General features: G+C 20.3%; 13 protein-coding genes and 1 non-coding gene across 14 annotated transcripts; 7 read left to right on the forward strand and 7 right to left on the reverse strand.

Moving 5' to 3' along the window:
* Window positions 1-4: 4 nt before the first annotated feature.
* Window positions 5-308, forward strand: DDB_G0276685 (hypothetical protein; the record flags this gene model as incomplete). The annotated part of the gene is made up of 2 exons (XM_637941.1): window positions 5-17; window positions 103-308. The coding sequence occupies 2 exons, from the start codon at window positions 5-7 to the stop codon at window positions 306-308; spliced, it is 219 nt and encodes a 72-aa protein (XP_643033.1).
* Window positions 309-773: 465 nt separating this feature from the next.
* DDB_G0276687 (hypothetical protein) lies at window positions 774-1,059 on the reverse strand (the record flags this gene model as incomplete). The annotated part of the gene is made up of 2 exons (XM_637942.1): window positions 774-982; window positions 1,047-1,059. The coding sequence occupies 2 exons, from the start codon at window positions 1,057-1,059 to the stop codon at window positions 774-776; spliced, it is 222 nt and encodes a 73-aa protein (XP_643034.1).
* An 829-nt stretch (window positions 1,060-1,888) lies between these two features.
* DDB_G0276689 (hypothetical protein) lies at window positions 1,889-8,322 on the reverse strand (the record flags this gene model as incomplete). The annotated part of the gene is made up of 2 exons (XM_637943.1): window positions 1,889-6,985; window positions 7,066-8,322. The coding sequence occupies 2 exons, from the start codon at window positions 8,320-8,322 to the stop codon at window positions 1,889-1,891; spliced, it is 6,354 nt and encodes a 2,117-aa protein (XP_643035.1).
* A 181-nt stretch (window positions 8,323-8,503) lies between these two features.
* Window positions 8,504-10,616, reverse strand: DDB_G0276691 (hypothetical protein; the record flags this gene model as incomplete). Its single annotated transcript, XM_637944.1, has 2 exons — window positions 8,504-10,090; window positions 10,236-10,616. The coding sequence occupies 2 exons, from the start codon at window positions 10,614-10,616 to the stop codon at window positions 8,504-8,506; spliced, it is 1,968 nt and encodes a 655-aa protein (XP_643036.1).
* Window positions 10,617-11,003: 387 nt separating this feature from the next.
* tyrS (tyrosine-tRNA ligase) lies at window positions 11,004-12,350 on the reverse strand (the record flags this gene model as incomplete). Its single annotated transcript, XM_637945.1, has 3 exons — window positions 11,004-11,753; window positions 11,849-12,152; window positions 12,253-12,350. The coding sequence occupies 3 exons, from the start codon at window positions 12,348-12,350 to the stop codon at window positions 11,004-11,006; spliced, it is 1,152 nt and encodes a 383-aa protein (XP_643037.1).
* A 1,353-nt stretch (window positions 12,351-13,703) lies between these two features.
* On the forward strand, window positions 13,704-14,708 carry DDB_G0276693 (hypothetical protein; the record flags this gene model as incomplete). The annotated part of the gene is made up of 1 exon (XM_637946.1): window positions 13,704-14,708. One exon carries the CDS (start codon window positions 13,704-13,706, stop codon window positions 14,706-14,708), a length of 1,005 nt encoding a protein of 334 aa, XP_643038.1.
* A 434-nt stretch (window positions 14,709-15,142) lies between these two features.
* Window positions 15,143-17,083, forward strand: DDB_G0276695 (hypothetical protein; the record flags this gene model as incomplete). The annotated part of the gene is made up of 1 exon (XM_637947.1): window positions 15,143-17,083. The coding sequence occupies one exon, from the start codon at window positions 15,143-15,145 to the stop codon at window positions 17,081-17,083; it is 1,941 nt and encodes a 646-aa protein (XP_643039.1).
* A 378-nt stretch (window positions 17,084-17,461) lies between these two features.
* DDB_G0276697 (hypothetical protein) lies at window positions 17,462-18,225 on the forward strand (the record flags this gene model as incomplete). Its single annotated transcript, XM_637948.1, has 2 exons — window positions 17,462-17,489; window positions 17,582-18,225. The coding sequence occupies 2 exons, from the start codon at window positions 17,462-17,464 to the stop codon at window positions 18,223-18,225; spliced, it is 672 nt and encodes a 223-aa protein (XP_643040.1).
* A 215-nt stretch (window positions 18,226-18,440) lies between these two features.
* Window positions 18,441-18,524, reverse strand: tRNA-Leu-CAG-1. The gene has a single exon. It is a non-coding gene; the product is annotated as a tRNA-Leu (tRNA).
* Window positions 18,525-18,877: 353 nt separating this feature from the next.
* Window positions 18,878-19,117, reverse strand: DDB_G0276699 (hypothetical protein; the record flags this gene model as incomplete). Its single annotated transcript, XM_637949.1, has 2 exons — window positions 18,878-19,029; window positions 19,108-19,117. The coding sequence occupies 2 exons, from the start codon at window positions 19,115-19,117 to the stop codon at window positions 18,878-18,880; spliced, it is 162 nt and encodes a 53-aa protein (XP_643041.1).
* A 1,586-nt stretch (window positions 19,118-20,703) lies between these two features.
* On the forward strand, window positions 20,704-20,951 carry DDB_G0276701 (hypothetical protein; the record flags this gene model as incomplete). Its single annotated transcript, XM_637950.1, has 2 exons — window positions 20,704-20,713; window positions 20,791-20,951. 2 exons carry the CDS (start codon window positions 20,704-20,706, stop codon window positions 20,949-20,951), a joined length of 171 nt encoding a protein of 56 aa, XP_643042.1.
* Window positions 20,952-22,581: 1,630 nt separating this feature from the next.
* On the forward strand, window positions 22,582-22,829 carry DDB_G0276703 (hypothetical protein; the record flags this gene model as incomplete). Its single annotated transcript, XM_637951.1, has 2 exons — window positions 22,582-22,591; window positions 22,669-22,829. The coding sequence occupies 2 exons, from the start codon at window positions 22,582-22,584 to the stop codon at window positions 22,827-22,829; spliced, it is 171 nt and encodes a 56-aa protein (XP_643043.1).
* A 644-nt stretch (window positions 22,830-23,473) lies between these two features.
* DDB_G0276705 (hypothetical protein) lies at window positions 23,474-24,233 on the forward strand (the record flags this gene model as incomplete). The annotated part of the gene is made up of 2 exons (XM_637952.1): window positions 23,474-23,501; window positions 23,590-24,233. 2 exons carry the CDS (start codon window positions 23,474-23,476, stop codon window positions 24,231-24,233), a joined length of 672 nt encoding a protein of 223 aa, XP_643044.1.
* Window positions 24,234-24,402: 169 nt separating this feature from the next.
* On the reverse strand, window positions 24,403-24,640 carry DDB_G0276723 (hypothetical protein; the record flags this gene model as incomplete). Its single annotated transcript, XM_637953.1, has 2 exons — window positions 24,403-24,554; window positions 24,631-24,640. 2 exons carry the CDS (start codon window positions 24,638-24,640, stop codon window positions 24,403-24,405), a joined length of 162 nt encoding a protein of 53 aa, XP_643045.1.
* Between the last annotated feature and the right edge of the window lie 36 nt (window positions 24,641-24,676).

Below are 24,676 nucleotides of genomic sequence, written 5' to 3' on the forward strand. Positions count from 1 at the left end.
AATCATGACTCTCTTTTGTAGGTTTTACTAAATTAAAAAAAAGTTTTTTTTTTTAGAATAATAATTAACAATTTGTATTTTTCTTTATAATTTTAAAATTAGCATCATTATCATCATTAAGCACTGGTTCTTTGAAATCAAGTGTTTCTTCAATTGAAACTGGTAGTTCAAGTGGTTCATTTGGTTCAAATGAAACATCGGGATGGGGTCACCATCATTGGAATAGTTGTCATCCATGTCCACCACCACGTCCAATTTGTCGTCCATGTCCACCACCATGTCGTCCAGTACCAAGATGTCATCATTAAAGTTTAATTTTAAATAAAATTAATAAATAGACCTTTAAAATGTTTGGAATTTAAATAAATAATTTTTCTTTTTTTAAAAAATATATCCAAACACATTGAATTTGATTTTGGAAAATTTACTACCAATAAAACTAATGATAATAAAATTCTTTTATTAACAAAATTTATTATTAAACAGAAATATAGAATGTATTACTGATGCTCAAAAAACTGATGATTTAAAATATGTTAGAGAATGGGTTTATTCCTTTGTGAATCAACGTCCAATACATAATCCAATAGTTTTTTTTTTTTTTTTTTTTTTTTTTTTTTTTTAATCCTCGTCCTAATTTGGGATGTGCCATTGTGACCACTAAATCCATTTTCAATTTATTTCAACAAAGTTTGCAGGGTAAATTAAAAAATATAAATTGCATAGGAAGTTTATTTTTAATTAAATTTTTATATTTTTATCAAAAATCTATTTTAATATTTATAATGGCATCTTGGTTCTGGACGGCATGGTGGACATGGACGGCAAATTGGACGTGGTGGTGGACATGGATGACAACTATTCCAATGGTGGTGACCCCATCCAGATGTTTCATTTGAACCAAATGAACCACTTGAACTACCAGTTTCAATTGATGAAACACTTGATTTCAAAGAACCAGTGCTTAATGATGATAATGATGCTAATTTTTATAAATTATTTATTAATAAATTAAAATTTTTTTTTTTTTTAGGAAAAAAACTTACAAAATAGGGTCATTTTAAAATTTTAATAGTTTCTTGTTTAAAAATTAGAGTTTGATTTAATATTTTTTTTTTCTAATTTGGTTACAATTTATAGTTTTTTTTTTTTCTAAAAAAAAGAATAAAAAAAACAAATAATTTTTTAATTTTATTTTTAAAATCATACTTTTTGTTTTTTCATTTCTATTTTTTTTATATCAAAAAACTTAAACTCCCCCCCCCCCATTATATTTTTCTATTTGACTTGTTATATTATTCATATGACTTGTTATAGTAATTATTATTATAAATGGGGCCTTTGGATTTTGAATTATCAAGAATTCTTAAAATAAAAAAGTCTTTAAAAAAAAAAAATAAAAAAAAAATTATTCATAAAATTAAAAAACTATAAAAACAAAAAATCAATTTTTAAAATATTAATTATAAATCAAAAAATAAAAACATGAGTATTTTCAGTAAGTATAATTTTTTTTAGAAATATTGTGTAAAATTTGTCATAAATATTTTAAAAATAATAATAAATAATTAATTACAATTATTCCTACAAAATAAATGTTTTAATAATTAAACCACTTTGTTGATCCCCCTAACATGGTGAATTTTTTAATTTCGAAATTTTTGCTCAAATTTTCCTGGATTTTACAATATTTAAATAAATAAAATAAACTAAATTTAAACCCTTTTTTTAAATAAATATAGGTTCATTATCATCATTATCCACTGGTTCTTAATTGGGTGCTTTACATTTTATTTATTTATATAACTCTAAAAATAAACCATTTTAAAATTTATTTTTATTATTAATATTTATTTATATTTAAAATTTATTAATATTTAATTTTAAATTATTGATTTAAAATTTCTTGACACCATTTAAAAATTACAGGTTGATTTGTTTTTTGAGCTTCATCCATTACCATTTTAATTAATGATCTATCTTTATGTTGAACAGCAGTTAAATAAGCAGTTTTTAATTTTCCACATAGGATACTAATTCTAACACTATTATAAACCGTATAAAGTTTTGGAATGAATTTTTCAGCAGATTTGAATTCTTTTAATTCCAAACATTGAGTTTCAAATACAGGCATAGCGATTAATTCCCAATCTTCAGGATTAATACAACCTCTGAGTTGATTTAAATAATCTTCAATCTTTGAAGACATTTTCTTTCTAGCCATAGTTGTTAGGGCGTTGACATAGATTGGTGGGAGAGTTAATTTTGATTCTTGAGCAATTTTAAAACCTAAATCGAAATTACCATTGATTGTTAATTGTTCAACCAATTCAGTCTTTTGTTTAATCGTACCAAATATACTTAGCTTATGAACTGGTGAAGTGGTTGGAAAAACTGAGGAAGATTTATAAAAGAATTTTGATATCTCCAATTGAGTGGTACAATTTTGAATGTAATTATTAATTTCAGGTTGTGATAAAACACAACCTTTAACATAATTTGTTAAGCCAATATTGAAATAATATAATGCTTGTTCCAAATGGTGAACTCTTGAATTTGCTGTACCCTCTGGATTGGTTAAAAACATCTTCACACACGTTAAACCAGCTCTAACATTGTCACCCATATACAATTGAAATTCAAATAGTAATTGATATTGTTTACGTTCATTCATATTTTTACATGAAGCTAAAAGGTGATCTTGGAATGCCAATAACTTTGGATCAATTGATTTGATTGTATTAAATAAATCTTGAAGTGAAGAATTTGCAATAGCTTTCAAAACAATTTCATCATAAAATATATTAAATGATAAACTATCAGATAAAATCGTTTTACATGCTAATTCATAAAGATTATGTTTAATTAAAAAATTAACCAACATCCTACCATTACCATATTTCTTTAAATAATAAATTGCTTCGTCTAATCTATTTTTATCCATTTCAATATTATTTATAATTGTTGTATTATTTATTGATGATGAATTATTATTTGTTAATGATTTTTTATCTGAAAATGCATTTGAAAATAAATTTGTAATTGCATTATTATTATTATTATTATTGTTTGTATTGTTATTATTATTACTATTATTACTACTATTATTCAATAATTGTGGTTGTAATAAATTATAAAACATTGAATCATCAATTTTTGGAGTTGATTTTAAATTTGAACTACTACCACCACCTTGTGTACTAAGTAAATAATTATAAAGACTTCTAAAATTACTATGATTTGGTGATGGTGGTGATTCTAATAATTGAATGATCTGATTTAAGATAACACCAGAATCAATTGTATCAATTGATAATGAATTACTTGGTGACATTACACGTCTATCAGGACCGGTTGGAGTTAAACAATATTTAAACTTTTCTCTTGCTTCGCTATAACTACCAGTTTGAATTAAAGAGATACCCCAAGAAACCCAAGCAGAATCAGCGGGTATATTACATTTTGTAGCGACATCAATTGCTAATCTTAATCTATCCTCTTGAATTAAGCGATCACGTAATTGCCTTGCTTTTTGAGGATCACTCAAGTCAACCAAAGACATTGAACCAGAACATTTACTAACGACCAATGATTGAAAAAGTTCTACTTTTCCTAAATAAGTATCACAAACGGCAACAAGTGTTGGACCACCACTTTTTGGGTCTCTTAATAATTGTAACTTTGTATACATTAATAATTGTTGAATTAAATTTATAATTAATAAATTATCATCAGAGTAATTACTAGAGAGTAACATTGAGAGATTACTATAGAGTTCAATACAAGTGTTGTAAACTTTTTTCTTTGATTCACATAAATCAAATAATGATTTAGCTAAACTAATCGATGGTGATCTAATAAAGAAATGACTATGTCTAATCTTTTCATCTTGAACAGTATCATTACCAGTTAATAGCCATTTTTGTTGAATATTCTTATCTTTTAAAAGTGATACTGACGAATTTGGTGATGTTGAATGTACTATATTCAATGAAGGTGTTTCTGTTGGTGGTGGTGGTGGTGGTGTTGATGATCGATTTGAAATTTCATGTCTAAAATCTTCAACTTCAAATGATGGTGATTGTTTAATTGTTTGACTACTTTTATTGGTAATTATTGGTAAATTTGATAAAAAAGATTTCCTTTTTTTATCTTTATCTTTTTCTTTTGAATTGATTTGATCATTTTTATTATAATTATTATTTGAAACGTAATCATCCTGATCATTAAATTCCTTTTGTAAATAATCATCCAACATCATTAGATCATTCTTTGCTAAATAACGACTAAATGATAAAGCTTTTCTAGCATAATAAGTGAGTAAATCATCAACATCTTTCAATTCTTTAATATCTAATAATAATTTTGCAACCAATGGTATCTTTTCATTCATAATTAACATTTCAATTATTAACAATGGATGATTTATAAATTGTGAATATTCAACTTGTAAATCGGTTGGTAGCACCAATAAGACTTGGTAGCCAATCTCTTGTTTTGTTAATTCTTCAAGTTTCTCTTTTGATAATTTACTTCTCATATTTGATAATAAAAATTGTACTAAAAACAATTTCACTGATATTTCATTGATAACTGGTAATAATGAATCCAATATACTAATTGACTCTTCACCCAATTCCGATAGAGTTTGTAATGCTAATGATGCATCATCTTTCTCAACCAATAGATAATAAAGGTATCTTTCTTCAATCTCTTTCTTTATACCAGATACAGAGAAATGATCTCTAATCTTTCTTGCTAAATCATAATGTTTTGAATCTAATAAATTTCTAACCATTGTAGCAGGATCATTTTGACAAATCTCTTTAATCTCTTGCCAATTTCTATAAACATTACCATTATTTGCATTATTTAAAATTGATTGATATAATAAAAATGCTTTATGTAAATGATTTAATTCATTTTTAATATTTTCATCTTGTTGATCTTGAATAGTTGTTGTTGTTGTTGTTGTTGGTTGTTGTTGTTGATTAATTTGATCAGGTAAACCTAAAAATGATTTACAAATTACAATCATATCAATACAAGTTGCAATATCCCAATTATTATATAATTCCAATACTAAATTTAATGCTTTTGGTTTATCTCTCATTCTACGTATATATTTATAACCTTGTGAACGATCTTTAAATACTAATAATTTCAATAACCAATCTGGTGCTCCCTCTTCTAAATATTCATCTGCAATTTTTAATGCATCCATTAAATTATTATTATTTACAAAGAATTGAATAATTTTAAAAAAGAAATTTTGTTGTTGATGAATACTTTCTGAATTTTGAATTAATTTATAATCAAATGTTTCATTAATTGTTTGTTGATTATCAATATTATTATTATTATTATTATTATTATTATTATTATTATTATTATTATTATTATTATTGTAATTATTATTATAATTATTATTATTATAATTATTATTTTGTTGTTGATTAAAATATTTATGATAAAATGTATGAGCTTTTAAAATTTCATTAATCCAATTTGAAAAACTATTTGATGGTAATTTCTTTGAATTTTCAATAGAGAATTGAATGAATGGTTCAACATCTTTATGATCTGGTGATTTTAACATACAAACTAAACTTGATAATAATTTTGATGATTTATCAAAATAATTCACTAAATCCATAGTTAAATAATTCTTTTGAATATTATCATTAGTTAATTGTTGTTGTTGTTGTTGTTGTTGTTGTTGTTGTTGTTGTTGTTGTTGTTGTTGTTGTTGTTGTTGTTGTTGTTGTTGTTGTTGTTGCTGTTGTTGTTGTAGTTGTAGTTGTTGCTGTTGTTGTTGTTGTTGTTGTAGTTGTTGTTGTTGCTGTTGTTGTTGTAGTTGTAGTTGTTGCTGTTGTTGTTGTTGATTATTTATATAAAAAATTGGAGAATTTAATACAGAAGATTCAGGAGTTGAAGATTTAAATAAAGATGATGGAGGATTCTTTGGAGTTGTATGTGAAATTGAAGAAATTATTAAATCTGATAAATCAACTTGTAATAAATTTGATAATTGTTCAGCTTTTTTATAATCTTTTTCATTGAATACTATATCTTGGAGAATTGATTTTGGTGATTGATTTATATTTCTAAATATTGATGAATAATCACTACAATTACTATAAATTTGATTAACTGATAATATATATTTAAATAATGTTGATAAAATTTGATTATTTGAAATATTATTATCATTTTCAATTATTATTTTTACATCATCTTCAATATTATTATTATTATTATTATTATTATTATTATTATTATTATTATTATTATTATTATTATTATTATTATTATTATTATTATTATTATTATTATTATTATTATTATCAATATTATTATTATTATTTTTATTATTTATAGTATTATCATAACATTTTATTAATCTATTTAATGATTTAATAATTATTTTCTTATTATTTATATATTGTTTCATTTTTGAAATATTTTGATAATCTTTATCAGGTATTGATTGTGGATTAATTAAAATATCATATAATGAATTTGAATTTGTTGTTGAAATTTGATCAATATATTCTTTATGTAAAATTGATATCCAATTTAAATATGATTTACTCTTATTATTATTATCATTATCATTATTATTATTATTATTTATTTTTAAAATTTTTTTAATTAAACTATTATTACAATTTGAACCTATAACTATATCAGAAAGTATTTGAAATATATTATCATTATTTATACCATTAAATGATGTAGTTAATTGATTTAAATTTATATCAGCACCATCATCATCATTATCACCACCACCATTATTTTCTAAAACATCTAATAAATCTGGTATTGATTTAAATTGATAAGCTTGATTTTCAATATCCTTTGGTATATCGAAATATTTAATAATGATTTGAAAATTTGGATAATTTGTTCTCATAGCCATTAATATTAATGATTTAATTGGCATTAATACCAATGACATAAATGGTATATGATTATAATTATTCTAAATATTTATTTTTTAAAAAAATTTTAATTTTATTAATATATATATATATACATTATAATAGATATTAATAAACTTACATCATCTAAATTTAAAATCCATTTTGAAAGATCAACTCTATGTTTTAAATTTTCAAGATTTAATAAAAGTATTTGAATTCTTTCTTTTTTAATTTCTTGTTTTTGTTGTTGTTGTAATGATGAATCAACAATGAAATCAATTAACGTTATTAATTTATTAATTAAAGATTCCAACATTACACATGTTATATAATATTGTTTATGTTGAGATTTTGACAATTTTTGATAACTGAATTCATTATCAATAATTTCAATAATTTGTTCATTAATTTCATTATTACTATTATTATTATTATTATTATTATTATTATTATTATTATTATTATTATTATTATTATTATTATTATTATTATTATTATTATTATTATTATTATTATTATTATTATTATTATTATTATTATTATTGTGACTATTATTATTAACTAAATAATAACTAAGATTATTTTCTTCACTACTATTTGATATAACTTTTTTATAATATTGATAAAATTCATTATTATTTGGTTTATCATTATTATTACTATTATTATTATAATTGAAATCATTATTTAATCTAAATGCTGATGATGATGAAGAAATTTCACCCAAATCATTTGTATTATTATTATTTGATTTTAAATCTTGATTAGATAAGAATAATGATAAATAAAGTGATTCAATTAAACCAATTGATATATTTGCATTTGAAATTCCTTTAAATAAATCAAAAACATCATCTAAAACACTATCAAATTCAACCTTGTCTACAATTGCATCAGTTGATGTTGCTCTATATTGAAAGAATTTTAATATATTTTTAATTAAATAATAACCTCTAACTAAATTCATATCATTTAATTTGTCCAATGCAATTTGTGATAATAAATTTTCACTATCATTCGATTGTTGTTGTTGTTCTTGTTGTTCTTGTTGTTGTTGATAATTAATTGGAAAATCAGGATCTTTTTCAATGAATTTTAAAATATCATTTGAAGTGATGAATGGTAAACAATCCTTTACAACATATATAAAAGAATGATGAAATAATTGTGACAAGATAGCATTTGAGATATTAGTTGTCATTGATCTACCCAATGATAATAAATAAGGTGATGAAGTTAATGATGAATCATTTGAAGCTGATGGTGGTATTGATGGTGACATTGATGATGGACTAAAACTACCTCTTAGCGTTTTAGACTTTTCATCTAATAAATCAAATGTTGATTCACCAATAATTAAACTATGACCATTTGGACTATTTGGCACTGCTATCATTCTCCTACAACTCCATTCTGCCAATTCAATTAAATATGATAATTGATGATTAGAATGCAATAATCCGAATCAAATCTATCCATCAATAAGTATTATAATTTTTTTTTCGAAATTTTTCATCATTATCTCCTCCATCCTCTTCTTCTTCATTTTTTTCTTCATTTTTCTTCAAAAACTGTTGTTATCTTGTTTCTTCAAAACCATTATTATTATTATTATTATTATTATTATTATTATTATTATTATTATTATTATTATTATTATTATTATTATTATTATTATTATTATTATTATTATTATTATTATTATTTTTATTAAATTTTGAAATACCTTTTGATAAATCTAATAAATTTGTTAAATGTTTTCTTGAAGTAATATCATTTTCGAAATGATCCCAACATAATAGAATTAATAATGGTAATAACTTTTCAAATGGTTTAACCACTATTAAAGCTTCTTCAAATCTTTTATTCTTTATTAAATCAATTGATTTCTCTAATGCATATTCTAAATAATGACGATCATTCACTCTAAGGAAATGATAATACCAATACCAAAATATACTCTCTGCATTTTGATATTCACTATCCTTTCTATCAAATGATTTTAAATTATTTTTTAAATTATTTTTATTTCTACTACTACTACTATTACTTCCACTACTACTACTATTATTATTATTATTATTATTATTATCGTTGTTGTTGTTTTTACTATTTATATCTAATTGTTTTGGTTTTAAACTAAAATAATTTTTTAAAATCTCAAAACATTCTGGAAAATCAATTGGTTGTTGTTGTGAAGAATTCTCTTTTAATATTGATTCCTCATGTTTTAAATATGTTTTTAATGGAGTTAATGTTGGATTTGATAGTAATGATTCATAAATCTTTAATCTTGAAATTGATTTACCATTATTATTATTATTATTATTATTATTATTATTATTATTATTATTATTATTATTATTATTATTATTATTATTATTATTATTATTATTATTATTATTATTATTATTATTATTATCAGTTTCTAGATTTGATAATTTTGAAGAGAAAGGAATTTTTAATAATGTTAATTCTTCAACATTATTACCAAAATTTGAATTATTTAAATTTGCTACTCTTTCTAATAATTTTGAAATTATGTTATTATCACCACTATTACTATCAACTTCATCACTATTTATGTTGTTATTATTATTATTATTATTATTATTACTATTACTATTATCATTATTTGAAATATCTATTATTGATAATAGATTATAGGCTTCATTATATTGAGAACTATCAATTAATAAAGTGATAACCTCTGCTACCAATGATTCTAATTGTTGAGTTACTGGATATCTAGAATAAAGTAATGAATTTGAAATACCATTATTATTATTATTATTATTTAATGATGATATGAATGGATTTGTAAATTGTTTAATTATGTATCTACCAAATTCAGTATTATTAATTAATATTGTCTTTAAAATTGATATTGTTGAATTACCTAATTTACTTCTTAATAGAATACTCTCCATTTGATAAATTTGTTGTTCTGATAAATTATCTATATTATTATTATTATTATTTTTATTATTTGATTGTTGACGCTGTTGTGATAAAAGTACATAATGATATTCTCTTAATTCTTGTATAATTGGTTGAATATTTCTACTATCATTATTTTGTTGTTCTCCAAGTAATGTATAAATTAATATAGCAAATTCAACAAGTAATAATGTTTTCTCACTAATACTAGATATAAATCCATCCTATAAATAAATAAATAAATAAATAAATAAATAAATAAATAAATAAATAAATAAATAAATAAATAATAATTTATATTAGAATACTCTTGGGTAGAGGGGGGACAGTGGGGGGTATGATGATAAAATTATAAGATTAACAAATTACCTTATTTAATTGATAAAATTCAATTGAACATAACCAAGATAAATGAGGTGATGAAGGTATAGATTCTGATGTTAACCATGTTGATGGTGGTCCATTTCTTATCGTATGATATAGAATTGATGATATTCTGTCACAATTATTATTATTATTATTATTGTTATTATTGTTATTATTGTTATTATTATTATTATTATTATCGCTCTGTGTTTGTTTTTGTTGATTTTTTAGTTGTTGTTTTTCTTGTGATTGTAAAATTAATGCTCTTGCTAATTCAAATTGACCTAATGATAAATAATTACAAATTAATGAAATTATTTTCGAATCTTCCTCTTCACTTAAGAATGGATAGTCTTTATTTATTGTGCTCTCTGATAATTTCATTTTATTTATTTTAAATTTTCAAAAGCATTTAATAATTATTTCAATTTTAGTGGATATAGAAGAAAAAAAAAAAAAAAAAAAATCAAATGAAAAAATATCAAAAAAATAAAAAATAAAAAAAAATAAAAAAAAAATAAAAAAATAAAAAAAAATAAAAAATAAATGTGTTTATAAAATATTGAAACCCGATATTTTTCATTTTATTTTTCCATTTTTTTTTTTTTTAATATAAATTTATTATATAAAAATAGATTACTAAAAAGTCCCCAAAATAAAAAAAAAAAAAAGATTTATTTTTATTATATGTTTATTTTTATATGTTTATTTTTTTTTTTTTATTTTTTTTTTTTTAAAAAACTTTTAGAAAAAAAAAAAATATATATTAATTTAACGAGTAACAGTATAAGATCTAACAGTTTTAAGGAGAGCAGCAGCTTCGGCATTATTAGCGAAATGATCTCTAACTGGTTGAAGCATAGCATTGATTGCTTTGGCAATGACTGGTTTTAATTCGGATGGATGAATCTTTTCGGCTTTGTAATCATCCTCTAAATCTTGGTAAGAGTTGTAAGTGACATCACCTTTATCTTTGATGTTGAGAGTGAGGGATGTAAGTTTTTGGAAAACGATATTTTTAGTATAATCGAGGATTGGATTCTTTTCAATGATACCTGGTGGACAGTAAGCTTTCTTGATTTTAGTGTTTACTTCGGCTTCAGAGTCTTCCATGAAAATGGCTGATTCAGGATCAGATTTTGACATCTTTTCTTGACCCTCCTTTAAACCACTCAACATATGATGTGATACGATGATTGGTTTGTTCTTGATTTTAACCTTGTCACAATATTCAATTGCCAACATATTAACCTTTCTTTGATCCATACCCAATTGACAAATATCTGCTTTCAAGTAGAAAATATCGGCACATTGCATACATGGATACAATAATTGAGCGCACATAAGATCATCCTCTTCATTTCTACCCATAATTTGTGAACATTTCTTAATACGTGGTACATTGAATTTACGTGCAATATCCATAACTCTTAACCAATAATCATTTGGATTCTTATTAATTTCATCTGATGACCATAAAAATTCAACATTTTCCATATCCATACCTGTTGCTTTCCAAATCTAAAATTAAAAATAAAAATAAATAAAAAAATTAATAAATATTTATTATTTTATTATATTGTATAATATTAATATAAATAGTATTACCAACTTACTTCAATCATATATTGACCAACTTTTCTAATTTTATTTAAATCACCATTCATTTTATTATTTAACATGGCGAACCAATCTGCAACCCAAAATATAAAGGTACAACCAGCTTTAGTCATACGATTAACATTGATTGATTTTAAAATACCTTGTGCAATATGCATTCTACCTGATGGTTCAAAACCATCATAACATCTTAATTTCTCTTTACCATTTAATAATTTAATTAAACTTTCTTCACTAACAATTTCTTCACCAACTTGTTTAATTAATGCTAATCTTTCTTTATTTCTTTCACTTAATTCACTAAAAATGAAAATAAAAAAAATAAAATAAAATTAGATTTGGTTTGGTTTTTTTTTTTTTTTTTTTTTTCTATTTATTTATAAATAAATAAGAAACTTACATGACTGGTTTAGGTGGAGCAACTGGAGTAGTTGTGGTAGTAGTAGTTTGTTCCTCAACCTTCAAGGATTCAATACCTTTTTCAATATTGTCTGTCATTGTGTATATTTTTAAAAATAAAAAAATAAAAAAAAAAAAAAAATTTCGAAGATTTCTTTTTTTCATAAAAAATTTAAAAAAAAAAAATTAAAAAAAAAATAAAAAAAAAAAATAAAAAAAAATTCAAAATTTTTATGTGATTGTTCATGTTTTTTGGGAAAATTAAAATATTGTTTACAAAAAAATATATATATATATAAATATTTATTAACTCCATTATCAAATTATTATTTTAATAAAAAAAGGAGAAACCAAACCTAATAAAAATAAAAATAATAATAAAAGATAAAAAATAAAAATAATTATAAATATAATTATAATTAAAATTCAAATAGAAAAAAATAACAATTTAAAAAAAAAATAGTTATTTTTGTTGTACATTTTAAGTAATTTACAAAAAATAAAAATTTTCTAATATTGGGGCAATTTTTGTTTTCTAATACAAATTTTTTTTTTTTTTTTTTTTATTATTATTTGAATTGTTTTTGATGTAGATTTAGTTTTTATTTATTTCCAAAAAAAAAAAAAAAAAAAAAAAAAATAAAAACTAATAATATTTGAACACACTTTGTACATAGAAAAGATTTATTTTTGGTAGTTAAAGTGGTTATAGAGAGAGAGAGGTGGTGATAATAAATTATTATTTTTTAATTTTTTTTAATTTTTTTTTTTTCATACACTACACACACTCGCCATAAATTCACCATATACAAAAATAATAATAAATATATTATTGATTATTGATATATATTGATTTTTTAATTTTTTAATTATTTAATTTTTTTATTTTTTTATTTTTTTTTTTTAATTAGTTTTTTTTATTAGTTTTTTTTTTTTTTTTTTTTTCTTTTTTTAATTTGAAAATAACCCCATTACCAATTAAATACATATTCCTTTTTATTTCCAAAACAACTCCTTTGAAAGTTATCATACCAAAAAATAAATAATATAAATAAAAATAAAAATAATAATTTAACAATCACATAAAATACCAAATTTATTATTTTTTTTTTTAAATATTTTTTTTTTATTTTTCAATTTTTTTTCTTTTCAAAATCAAAAAAAAAAAAAAAAAATTTATTAATTTAATTATTTATTTATTTATTTATTTATATCTTTTTTTTTTTTTTTTTTATTTTTTGAATTTTTATTTTTAATAAATTAATTAATTTTATTTTTTTGTATAAATTTTTTTTTTTATTTTATAAATAATTTTAATTATTATTTATTTATTTGTAAAAAATAAAAAAACCAATAACAAAAAAACCAATAATAAAAAAACCAATAATAAAATAAAAACCATACTAAAAAAAAAAAAAAAAAAAAAAAAAAAAAAAAAAAAAAAAAAAAAAAATGAAATTAATAATAAATTTTATAATACAATTAATTTTAATAAATATTACAATGATAAATTGTAAATCATTTGAATTTAAAATGACAATTTTTAATAATTCAGATTGTAATGAATTAGGAATTGTATCAACATTTTCCGTGTCACCATGTAGTGATTTTGGATTAATTAAATTCGATAATCAAGATAGTGGTATAGTTTATAATCCAATTGTTGAAATTAAAAATTGTTTATCAAAATTAGATGGTGAATCCGATGAAGTTAGAGCAATTGATTCATCAAGATTCCAATTTGGTAAATGTCAACCTCAAAAAACCTCTCCAAAATATTCCAAAGTTTCCTATCTTTTCAACATTGATAGAAATCAAAGTATTCCTAAAAAGTCTGAAGGAAAATGTAATAGTATAACATTCCTATACGATTCTGAACAAGATAAATCCAACAATAAACCAAATTGTAATTACACTAAAATCAGATCCTATGAAAATGGAACTTGCTATGAAAATCCAATAGTACATCGATATGAAAAACTAATGTGTATTGGTGAAGATATCATTACCTATCGTTGTGGCAATGATTCATTATGTCAAGATTCAAATTGTTATCCATTCGACAAATTCCCATCAAATTCAACTGTTTTTGATAATTATTGTAAAAATTTAAATTTTACAAATGATAATGAAAATAATGAAAATAATAGTGATAGTAATAGTAAAAATATTAATACTAATAATAATAATAATAATAATAATAATAATAATAATAATAATAATAATAATAATAATAATAATAATAATAATAATAATAATAATAATAATAATAATAATAATAATAATAATAATAATAATAATAATAATGATAGTAATAATAATAATAATAATAATAATGGTGATGATGGTGGTGGAATTGTTAATTCTATATTTTCAAATTCAAATATTATTAATTTAAATTCTAAATTAATACAATTACTAATTTCAATCTCAATTTTAATTTTAATGTTACTCTAAAATAAAAAAATAAAAATAAAAAAAAAATAAAAATAAAAAATAAAAATAGAAAATTAAAAATAATTTTATTTTTCATATATGAAAAAATTATTTAAAAAAATATCTTTTTTTTATTTTCATATTTTTATTTTTTTTTTTATTTTTTTTTTTTTATTTCGAATTTTAAATTTTAAATTTCTTTTTTTAATTTTTTTTTTTTATTTTTTTATTTTTTTTTCTTTCTAAAAAAACCGGACAGTTTCAGCAAAACGACAGAATTTATAAATTTTCTAAAAATAACAAAAAAAAAAAAATAATAATAAAATAGAATCAATAAAAGATTAAATAATTTCTATTAAATTATTCACTTTTCTTTTATTAGAAATAAAAAAAAAAAAAAAAAAAAAAAAAAAAAAAAAAAAATAAAAAAAACATTCACAAAAAAAAAAAAAAAAATGATATCAAGTGTTGCAAATTGGTTAAGTTGTGGAAGTAGTGTTGTTGATAAATGGATATTTGGAGAAGGTGAAGATGAAGATACTACAAGTAGTAGTGGTGAATCAAATAGTGATTATAATAGTGAAGAAGAGGAAGAGGAAGAAGAGGAAGAAAAACAACAAGATGAAGATTCATCAAGTGAAGAAGGTGAAATAAATGAAAAAAAGAAATCATCATCATCATCATCATCAAATTTAATTAGCAATAATAATAATAGAATAAATAAAGATAATGATAATGATGGTGGATTAGTTTATGCATGGGGATATAACTATTTTGGACAATGTGGTGATAAAACCAATCAAACTATTAAAGTACCAACATCTATATTATTTCCTACTATTGATAATAAGATCATTATAAAACAAATAGCATGTGGTGATAGTCATTCATTGGCAATTGCAGAACAACCCTATGGAGTCTATAGTTGGGGTGTTAATAGATGGGGTCAATTAGGTCATGGTGACCAATTGAATCGTAATCAACCAACATTACTTTCAAATATTGGTAGTGGTAGTGGTAGTGGTAATTCAATTTCATTTAGTATGGTAGCATGTGGTAGTCAACATTCTATGATAGTTTCGAACTATGGTGAGTTGTATACATTTGGTTGTGGTACAACTGGTAGATTAGGTCATGGTGATGAACAACCAAAATTCAAACCAACACCAGTTTCATCATTGGTTGGTAAATCAATTGTATCGGTTGCAGCTGGTGTTATGCATAGTTCTTGCGTCGATTCAAATGGTAAGATCTATAGTTGGGGTTGGAATAGGTATGGTCAATTAGGTAATGGTTCTGTTAAATCTCAAACTTTACCAACTCCTCCAAAATTTCAAAATCCAAAATTATCAGATATTCAACAACAACAACAGCAACACCATTTAATGAAATTAAATTTTATAAAAGTAGTATGTGGTAAAAATCATACATTAGCATTGAGTTCAAGTGGTGAAGTGGTTGGATTTGGGTTTAATGCATGTGGTCAATTGGGTAATGGTAATCATATGGATCAGTTGTATCCAGTGAAAATTGAATTCAATGAACATGTAATTGACATTGCCTCGGGGTATTACCATAGTTTGTGTTTGACTGATAATGGTGAGGCTTATTCTTGGGGTTATATGAGTGATGGCTCGTTGGGGTTGGGTGAGGTTTACACTCATCAAACTAAACCAAAACTTATACCATTGGTTCATATTAGACATTGTTTCACCGATTCAAACGATGCATTCAATGAGATCTATGGTAGACAAGATGAAAATACAACTCAGGAAACAATTGACCAACATAAATTATACCTCTCTAAAAAATATTCAGTTGGTGATACTGTAGATATGATTTCAGCTGGTGCTTGGAATTCTGCTATCATCACAAGTTCTGGTAAATTATTTTGTTTTGGCTTTGGTGATACCTATAGAAATGGTAATCAATCAGAGTTTGATCAAGATATGCCCATCATTGTTGAACCAACTAAATGGGGTTTAGAAAGACCTTTCAATATAAAAGAGGATACCGATATCCCTTTAAATTGTATCATCGAACAAGAAAAAGAAAGAAGATTATTAAAATTAAGAAAAAAACAATTAAAAGAACAAAAAGAAAAAGAAAGAAAAGATAAAGAAGAAATTAATTTAACAACTTCAAATTTTGAAAATAATTTAATAATAAATGAAGAAATTCAAAATAATAATAATTCAAATAATAATAATATAGATTCAACAAATTTAAATAATATAAATAATATAAATAATAATATAAATAATAATAATGAATCTCCAAATATAATTACAAATAAGATAAATTTAAATAATATAAAAGTTTATTCAAGAGTTACAAATATTTCCTTAGGTGGTGCGCATGTAATAATCACTGTAAAGAATAAATTAAAAAAGTAATTGTGTAGAAATAAAATTAAAATAATTTTTTTTTTTTTTATTTTAATCACTATTTATCTATTATCAAATATTATTTTATTAATAGAAAAATGACGCAAATTATTTTTATTATTTTTTTTTTTTTTTTTTTTTTTGAATAAAGTATTTTTTTTTTAAATTTTCAAATAAAATAAAAATTATTATAAAAAAAAAAAGAGTGAAAAAATTTTTTAATTGTTTTTTTATTTGTTTTGAAAAAAAAAAAAAAAAAAAAAAAACTATAAATTGAAAGTTTTTTTTTTTATTTTAATAAATCAAGTTCACAAATATAAATCAAATATATATATAAAATTAAATAGTATTAATACATAATTATAAAAAAAAAAAAAAATTTACAAAATGACAAACAACAATTTAAATAAAGAAGGTAATTATTTATTAAATAAAAATAAAAAAATAAAAAAAAAAATAAAAGTTTAAATTATTAATTTTTTAATTACATATATATGTTTTAATTAGTTAATCATTTAGAAAAAGAAGCAGTATCAGCATATGATAATACAAAAGAAGCAACAATTAATGCATACAATGCAACAACAAATGCAGTGAGTGATGGTATGAAATATGTTGGTGATTCATTATCATCAGCAGTCGAAGTAACAAAAGATGCAACAATCAATATGTATAATGCAACAACTAATGCAGTGAGTGATGGTTATGAATCTTTAAAATCAAAAACAAATGAATTAATCAGCAATACTCAAAATGAAAATGAAAATTTAAAAGATGGTGCTTCAAAGAAAATCGAAGAATTAAAAGATAAATCAAGTGAAGTAAAAGATAATTTAAAGGGAAAAGGTGAAGAACTAGTTGACGATGCTAAAGATGCTGCTCATAATGCTTCAAATAAATTGAATAATGCTAAAGATCAAGTTTCTGATAAAATGGATAATGTAAAAGATGATATAAAGAAAAAAGGTGAAGAAATAGTTGACAATTCTAAAGATGCTGCCAATAATACTTCAAATAAAATGAATAATGTTAAAGATCAAGTTTCTGATAAAATGGAACATGTAAAACATGATATATCAAATAAATACAATGAAACAAAAACAGAAGCTTCCCATAAACTAAATCAAGCTGCAAATAAAATCGACCAATAATTTTAAAATTAAAAATAAATTAAAGAAAAAAAAAAAGATTTAAAAAAATTAATTACACCTGTATTTATAGATTTTTATTTTTTTTAAATTTTTTCCAAAATTATCTTTTTTGAAAATCAATGTTTTTTAATTTTTTTTTTTTTTTTTTTAATTTTTAGTGTGAGATTTCCCATCCAAACTTTTTTTTTTTATTTTTTTTTTTTTTACAAAATAATTATGTGTGCCGGGTTTCGATCCCGGGAATCGGTTAACGAAATGAAGCCCTGAACGTCACGCAATAACCACTCTGCCACACACTTAATTTTTTTTTTTTTTTTTTTAAATCGAAATTTTTATTATTTTTTTTTTCCAGATTATTTCTACTTAATCTTAGAATCTTTGAGTTTTTTGGGAAATAAAAAAATAGTCAACAACCTCTCTTTTATATTAAATGAAAAAAAAAATTTCTAATTAATGGTTTTTAAGTTTAAATTCAACATTAATTTTGGCAATCCAAAAAAAAAAAAAAAATTAATTTTTATTATTATTAGAAAAAAAAAAAAAAAATTTTTATTATTATTTTTTATTTAAATTTAATTCGTTTATTTAATTTATAATAAAAAGTCGCCCAAATATATTAATGTTTTGTTTTGTTTTTTTTCTTTTTTTTTTTTCAATAATTTACAAAGTTTGGTCTTGTAAAAAATGATGATGCACTTATCAATGCAATTGTATCATTTGATTGATTGATTGAATTATTTAAATTATTTGAGATCGATGAATCACTTTTTGAAGATGATTTAAATGAGAATGAAATTAATGATTCTAAATAATTTTTAAAAAAAAAGTTAATTAATAATTATTCATTGGAAAATAAAAAAATTATTGTTTAGAAATACATACTGAATAACATTTTAGTTTTTATTCTTTATATTAATAGTTTGATATTTAATTTTTAATATTTGTTTCAATTTGATAATGATTATTATTTTTTTTTTTTTCTATTTATACTTTTTTTTTTTTTACCCCATTTGTTTTTTTTTTTTTTTTTTTTAATTTTATTCTTTTCTAAAAATAACCACACTCTTTATTATAATTAAACAATATTAAAAGAGTATTAAAATTAAATTTAAAATTATGTTGTCGACATAAACATTACCTTTTAAAAAATCAAAAATTAAATGTTATCAACATGAATGAGATTTATGATTTTGTATTATTATTATTATTATTATTATTATTGGAACAATATTGATATTAATCATTTAAAATTCAAATTAAACCATAGTTTTAATAATTATAATTGTTAAAATTATAATTGATATAATTATTAAAACTATGATTTAAAATAAAATAAATAATTTTTTATTTAAGAATAATAAAAGCCTAAATAAATAAAAAATTGATTGGATTAATTTCCTTTATTAATTTATTTAATTAAAATAAAATAATTGGTTTTTGGTTTAATGAATTCCTTTATTGATTTTTGTTTGGTTGGTCGTTTTTAAATATTAATCCACATTGAATAAATAAATTTAAAAATTGGGAAATTATTTAAAGAATTCATATAAATTCTCTAATTAAAATAAAATTTAAAAACAATAGTTATTATTTTACCGAGATATCATCAAATGAATGTTTTCCAAAATTATAAAAAAAATAAATGTTCATTGTAATTGGATTTAAAAGAGTAGTTAACTTTGTTTTTTATTTATTTTAATTTTAGTTATTTTTTCAAAAAAACAGTGAGGATTAATTTTTTAAAAAAGAAATGGTAAATTAGAATTTTATCTATTGAAATGATATCACTTTCAATACATTGAGTTATTTAAAATGATGACATTATTTTTTTAATCATTTGTTTTTTGATTGCTTCATTTATAAATACACCATAAATATTCCGTAAAAAACTAATTAATTTTGATAAAAAAAAATGATCTGAATGACATAATTTAAATATAGAAGAATAAATAAAAAAAAAATAATCATTTTTCAATGATACTCATGGATTTTATTTTTATTCCCTTTAAAAGATGAGTAATTGAGGATTTTAAATGATTATTTTAATGATGTAAATAATGTTTTCAACTATTATATTGAATCAATTTAACAATGATGATAGAATCATACTTTTTTTAGTGTGTAAAATAATAAAAAATATTTAAAAAATAAAAAAAAAAACTTTTTTTAAATCAAAAGATAATAAAATCATTATCTTGTACTTGTTAGTATCATACTTCTTGATTAAAATTTATTTACTTTATTATTTAACTTGTATGTCAACATAATAATTTTACAAAAAAAATTAAATATTCCATATCTCTTGTTTAGGGTTATGTAGTGGTTAAAAATGGTGTAATTATTTAGCGGGGTAAAATAAAAAAAAAGATAAAAAAAAAAAAAAAAGTATAAATAGAATTTTTATTTTTTTAATTTATTCCAAAATAAAAACCAATTGTTAATTAAATAAATATATATTAAAAAAATCCTAAAAATAAAATGTTATTCAGTATGTATTTTAAAAAAAAAAAAAAAAAAAAAAAATTAAAAAACAAAATTCTAATTAATTTATTTTATTATTTATAGAATCAATTATTTCATTATCAAATAAATCATCAAATGTTTCATCATCAAAATCATTATTATCAAATGACTCTAATTTAAATTCATTTGATTTTACATGTAATACTGTCTCAAATAAGAGTTCAACAACATTCTTTACAAGACCAAACTTTGTAAACTATTAAAAAAAAAAAAAAAAAATTAAAAATTTTAATTAAAGTACGAACATAAAAAACTTATTTATTAAAAATGTACCGACCAAATTTGTAAATAAAATAAAAAAACAATAAAAAACATTTAAAAAAAAAAAAAAAAAAATTTTTTTTTGTTTAAATTATTTGTATTTTACTAAAAAAAAAAAAAAAAAATAGAATGAAGTGGATTTTATGATTAATATTTTTTAAATCGATTTTCATTTATTAAACTCTTATATAAATATAATAATCTATTAAAAATTAAAAAATCTTTTTTTTTTTTTTTATCACATTTTAAAATTATTTATTAATTTAATAAATTTTATTATTGGTATTATTTTTTTTAATATTAAATTATAAATAAATGATTATTAAATTATTATTATTCATAAGAAAATAATATTATGTTTTGATTTTTTTATAATAAAAAAGGAATAAATTATTTAAAAAAATAAAAAATTTTTATTTTGTTGGGTTATATAGTTTTTATAGCCCAATTAAGAATTCATAAGTCATATAGGCCGTGTAGCATTTGTTAAATGGACTATAATTATTATATCCCAAATAGTCCTTTTAAAAATTTTACCTGGCTGTGAACATTGTATATTGGGTTCCTTTATTTATTTTTGTTTGGTTGGTAATTTCTTTAAAAATATTAATCCATTTTGATCAAATAAATTAAGGAATTGGGAAATATATTAGAGAATTAATTTATATTTTATAATAATTTTATTTTTAAATTTATTTTTATTATTTTAAAAAGTTGTCCTCAAATGAAAGTATTTCAAAATTTTTAAAAAAATAATCATTGCAAAAGGAATTTTCTTTAAAAGAGTACTTTAGTTTTGTTATTAATCTTATTTATATTGATTTTAGTTATTTTAATTATTTTTTAAATAGCCAATGGGATTAGTTTCTTTTTATCTATTGAAATGATCATTTTAAATACAATCAATGATTTTATAATGATGATATTATTTGGTCCTTTGTTTTATAATTTCTTCATTTATATATACATCCCTTAAAAATTAAATATTCTTGATTTAATATATAATCTAATTGATATAATTTAAATAAAAACAAAAAAAAGAAATATAAAAACATCATTTTTCGATGATACTTGTGGGTTATCATTTTTTTCCCTTTAAAAGATGAGTAATTGAGGACTTTAAATGATTATTTTAATTATGTAAATAATGTTTTCAACTATTTTATTGAATCAATTTAACAATGATGATAGAATCATATATTTATTTAGTGTCGAAAATAATAAAAAATAAAAAAAAAAAATAAAAAAAAAACTTTTTTAAATCAAAAGATAATGAAATCATAATCTTGTACTTGTTAGTATCATACTTCTTGATTAAAATTTATTTACTTTATTATTTAACTTGTATGTCAACATAATAATTTTACAAAAAAATATAATATTCCTTATCTCTTGTTTAGGGTTCTGTAGTGGTTAAAAATGGGGTAATTATTTAGTGGGGTAAAATAAATAAAAAAAGATAAAAAAAAAATAAAAAAAAAAGTATAAATAGAATTTTTATTTTTTTAATTTATTCCAAAATAAAAATCAATTGTTAAATAAATAAATATAAATTAAAAAAAACCTAAAAAAATGTTATTCAGTATGTATTAAATAAAAAAAAAAAAAAAAAATTAAAAAAATAACAAAATTCTAATTAATATATTTTATTATTTTTAGAATCAATTATTTCATTATCAAATAAATCATCAAATGTTGCATCATCAAAATCATTATTATCAAATGACTCTAATTTAAATTCATTTGATTTTACATGTAATACTGTCTCAAATAAGAGTTCAACAACATTCTTTACAAGACCAAACTTTGTAAACTATTAAAAAAAAAAAAAAAAACAATTAAAAATTAATTAAAGTGCGAAACATAAAAAAAACTTATTTATTAAAAAGGGACCGACCAAATAAAAAAAAAAATTAAAAAAAAAATTTTATTATAAATTTTGTTTAACTTTTTCGTAAATTATTTGTGGATTTTAGTTTTTTTTTTTTTTGGGCTTTTTCTTTAAATGATTATTTTGTGACTATGATTTATTAAAAAAATTAAAAAAAACAAAAAAAAACATTTTCAAATGAAATTTAAACCATTATAATAATATACAACCACTTATTTTTATAAATTTCACTAAAAAAAAAAAAAAAAAAAAAAAAAAAAAATAATAATTATTTTTTATTTGAATAAATAAAATTGTGGTAAATTTTTTATTACATATTGGTATATAAATAATTTTTTTTAATTGAATTTTAATTAATTATTTTTCATATTTTAAAAAAGATTCAAATAAATAATTTTATAATAAAATAAAAAAGAAAGAAAATAATTTATTTGATTTTTTTTTTTTTTTTTTTAATAAAAAATGAAAAAGAAAAAACTATAAATAGAATAAATTAAATTATTATTTCAATCAAAAAATATTAAACAAATAAAATTTTAAAAGTAATACTACAAAATAAAGAAATAATAAAAAATGACAAACAACAATTTAAATAAAGAAGGTTGGTATATAACTACCCCAATATGAAATTTAATTTAATATATAGTTATTAATATAATTTTTTTTTTTTTTAAAATTACAAAATTTAGTTAATCATTTAGAAAAACAAGCAGTATCAGCATATGATAATACAAAAGAAGCAACAATCAACGCATACAATGCAACAACAAATGCAATGAGTGATGGTATGAAATATGTTAGTGACTCATTATCATCAGCAGTCGAAGTAACAAAAGATGCAACAATCAATATGTATAATGCAACAACTAATGCAGTGAGTGATGGTTATGAATCTTTAAAATCAAAAACAAATGAATTAATCAACAATACTCAAAATGAAAATGAAAATTTAAAAGATGGTGCTTCAAAGAAAATCGAAGAATTAAAAGATAAATCAAGTGAAGTAAAAGATAATTTAAAGGAAAAAGGTGAAGAACTAGTTGACGATGCTAAAGATGCCGCTCATAATGCTTCAAATAAATTGAATAACGCTAAAGATCAAGTTTCTGATAAAATGGATAATGTAAAAGACGATATAAAGAAAAAAGGTGAAGAAATAGTTGACAATTCTAAAGATACTGCCAATAATACTTCAAATAAAATGAATAATGTTAAAGATCAAGTCTCTGATAAAATGGAACATGTAAAACATGATATGTCAAACAAATACAATGAAACAAAAACAGAAGCTGCTCATAAACTAAATCAAGCTGCAAATAAAATCGATCAATAATAAAATTAAATAAAGAAAAAAAAAAAATCCAACATTTAATAGAATAAAAAAAAAAAAAAACAAAATCAATTCTTATGTTTTATATAAATTTAATTCGTTTATTTAATTTATAATAAAAAGTCGCCCAAATATTTTAATGTTTATAAAGTTTGTTTTTTTTTTTTTTTTTTTAATAATTTACAAAGTTTGGTCTTGTAAAAAACGACGATGCACTTATCATTACAATTGTATCATTTGATTGATTTATTGTATTATTTAAATTGTTAGAGATCGATGAATCACTTTTTGAATATGATTTTAATGAAAATGAAGTTAATGATTCTAAAAAATTTTAAAAAAAAAAGTTAATTAATAATTTATTCATTGGAAAAAAAAACTATTATTTAAAAATACATACTGAATAACATTTTGATTTTTTTTTCTTTATTTATATTAAAAGTTTA

Source organism: Dictyostelium discoideum, assembly GCF_000004695.1.
Source record: "Dictyostelium discoideum AX4 chromosome 2 chromosome, whole genome shotgun sequence".
NCBI classification, from domain to species: domain Eukaryota; phylum Evosea; class Eumycetozoa; order Dictyosteliales; family Dictyosteliaceae; genus Dictyostelium; species Dictyostelium discoideum.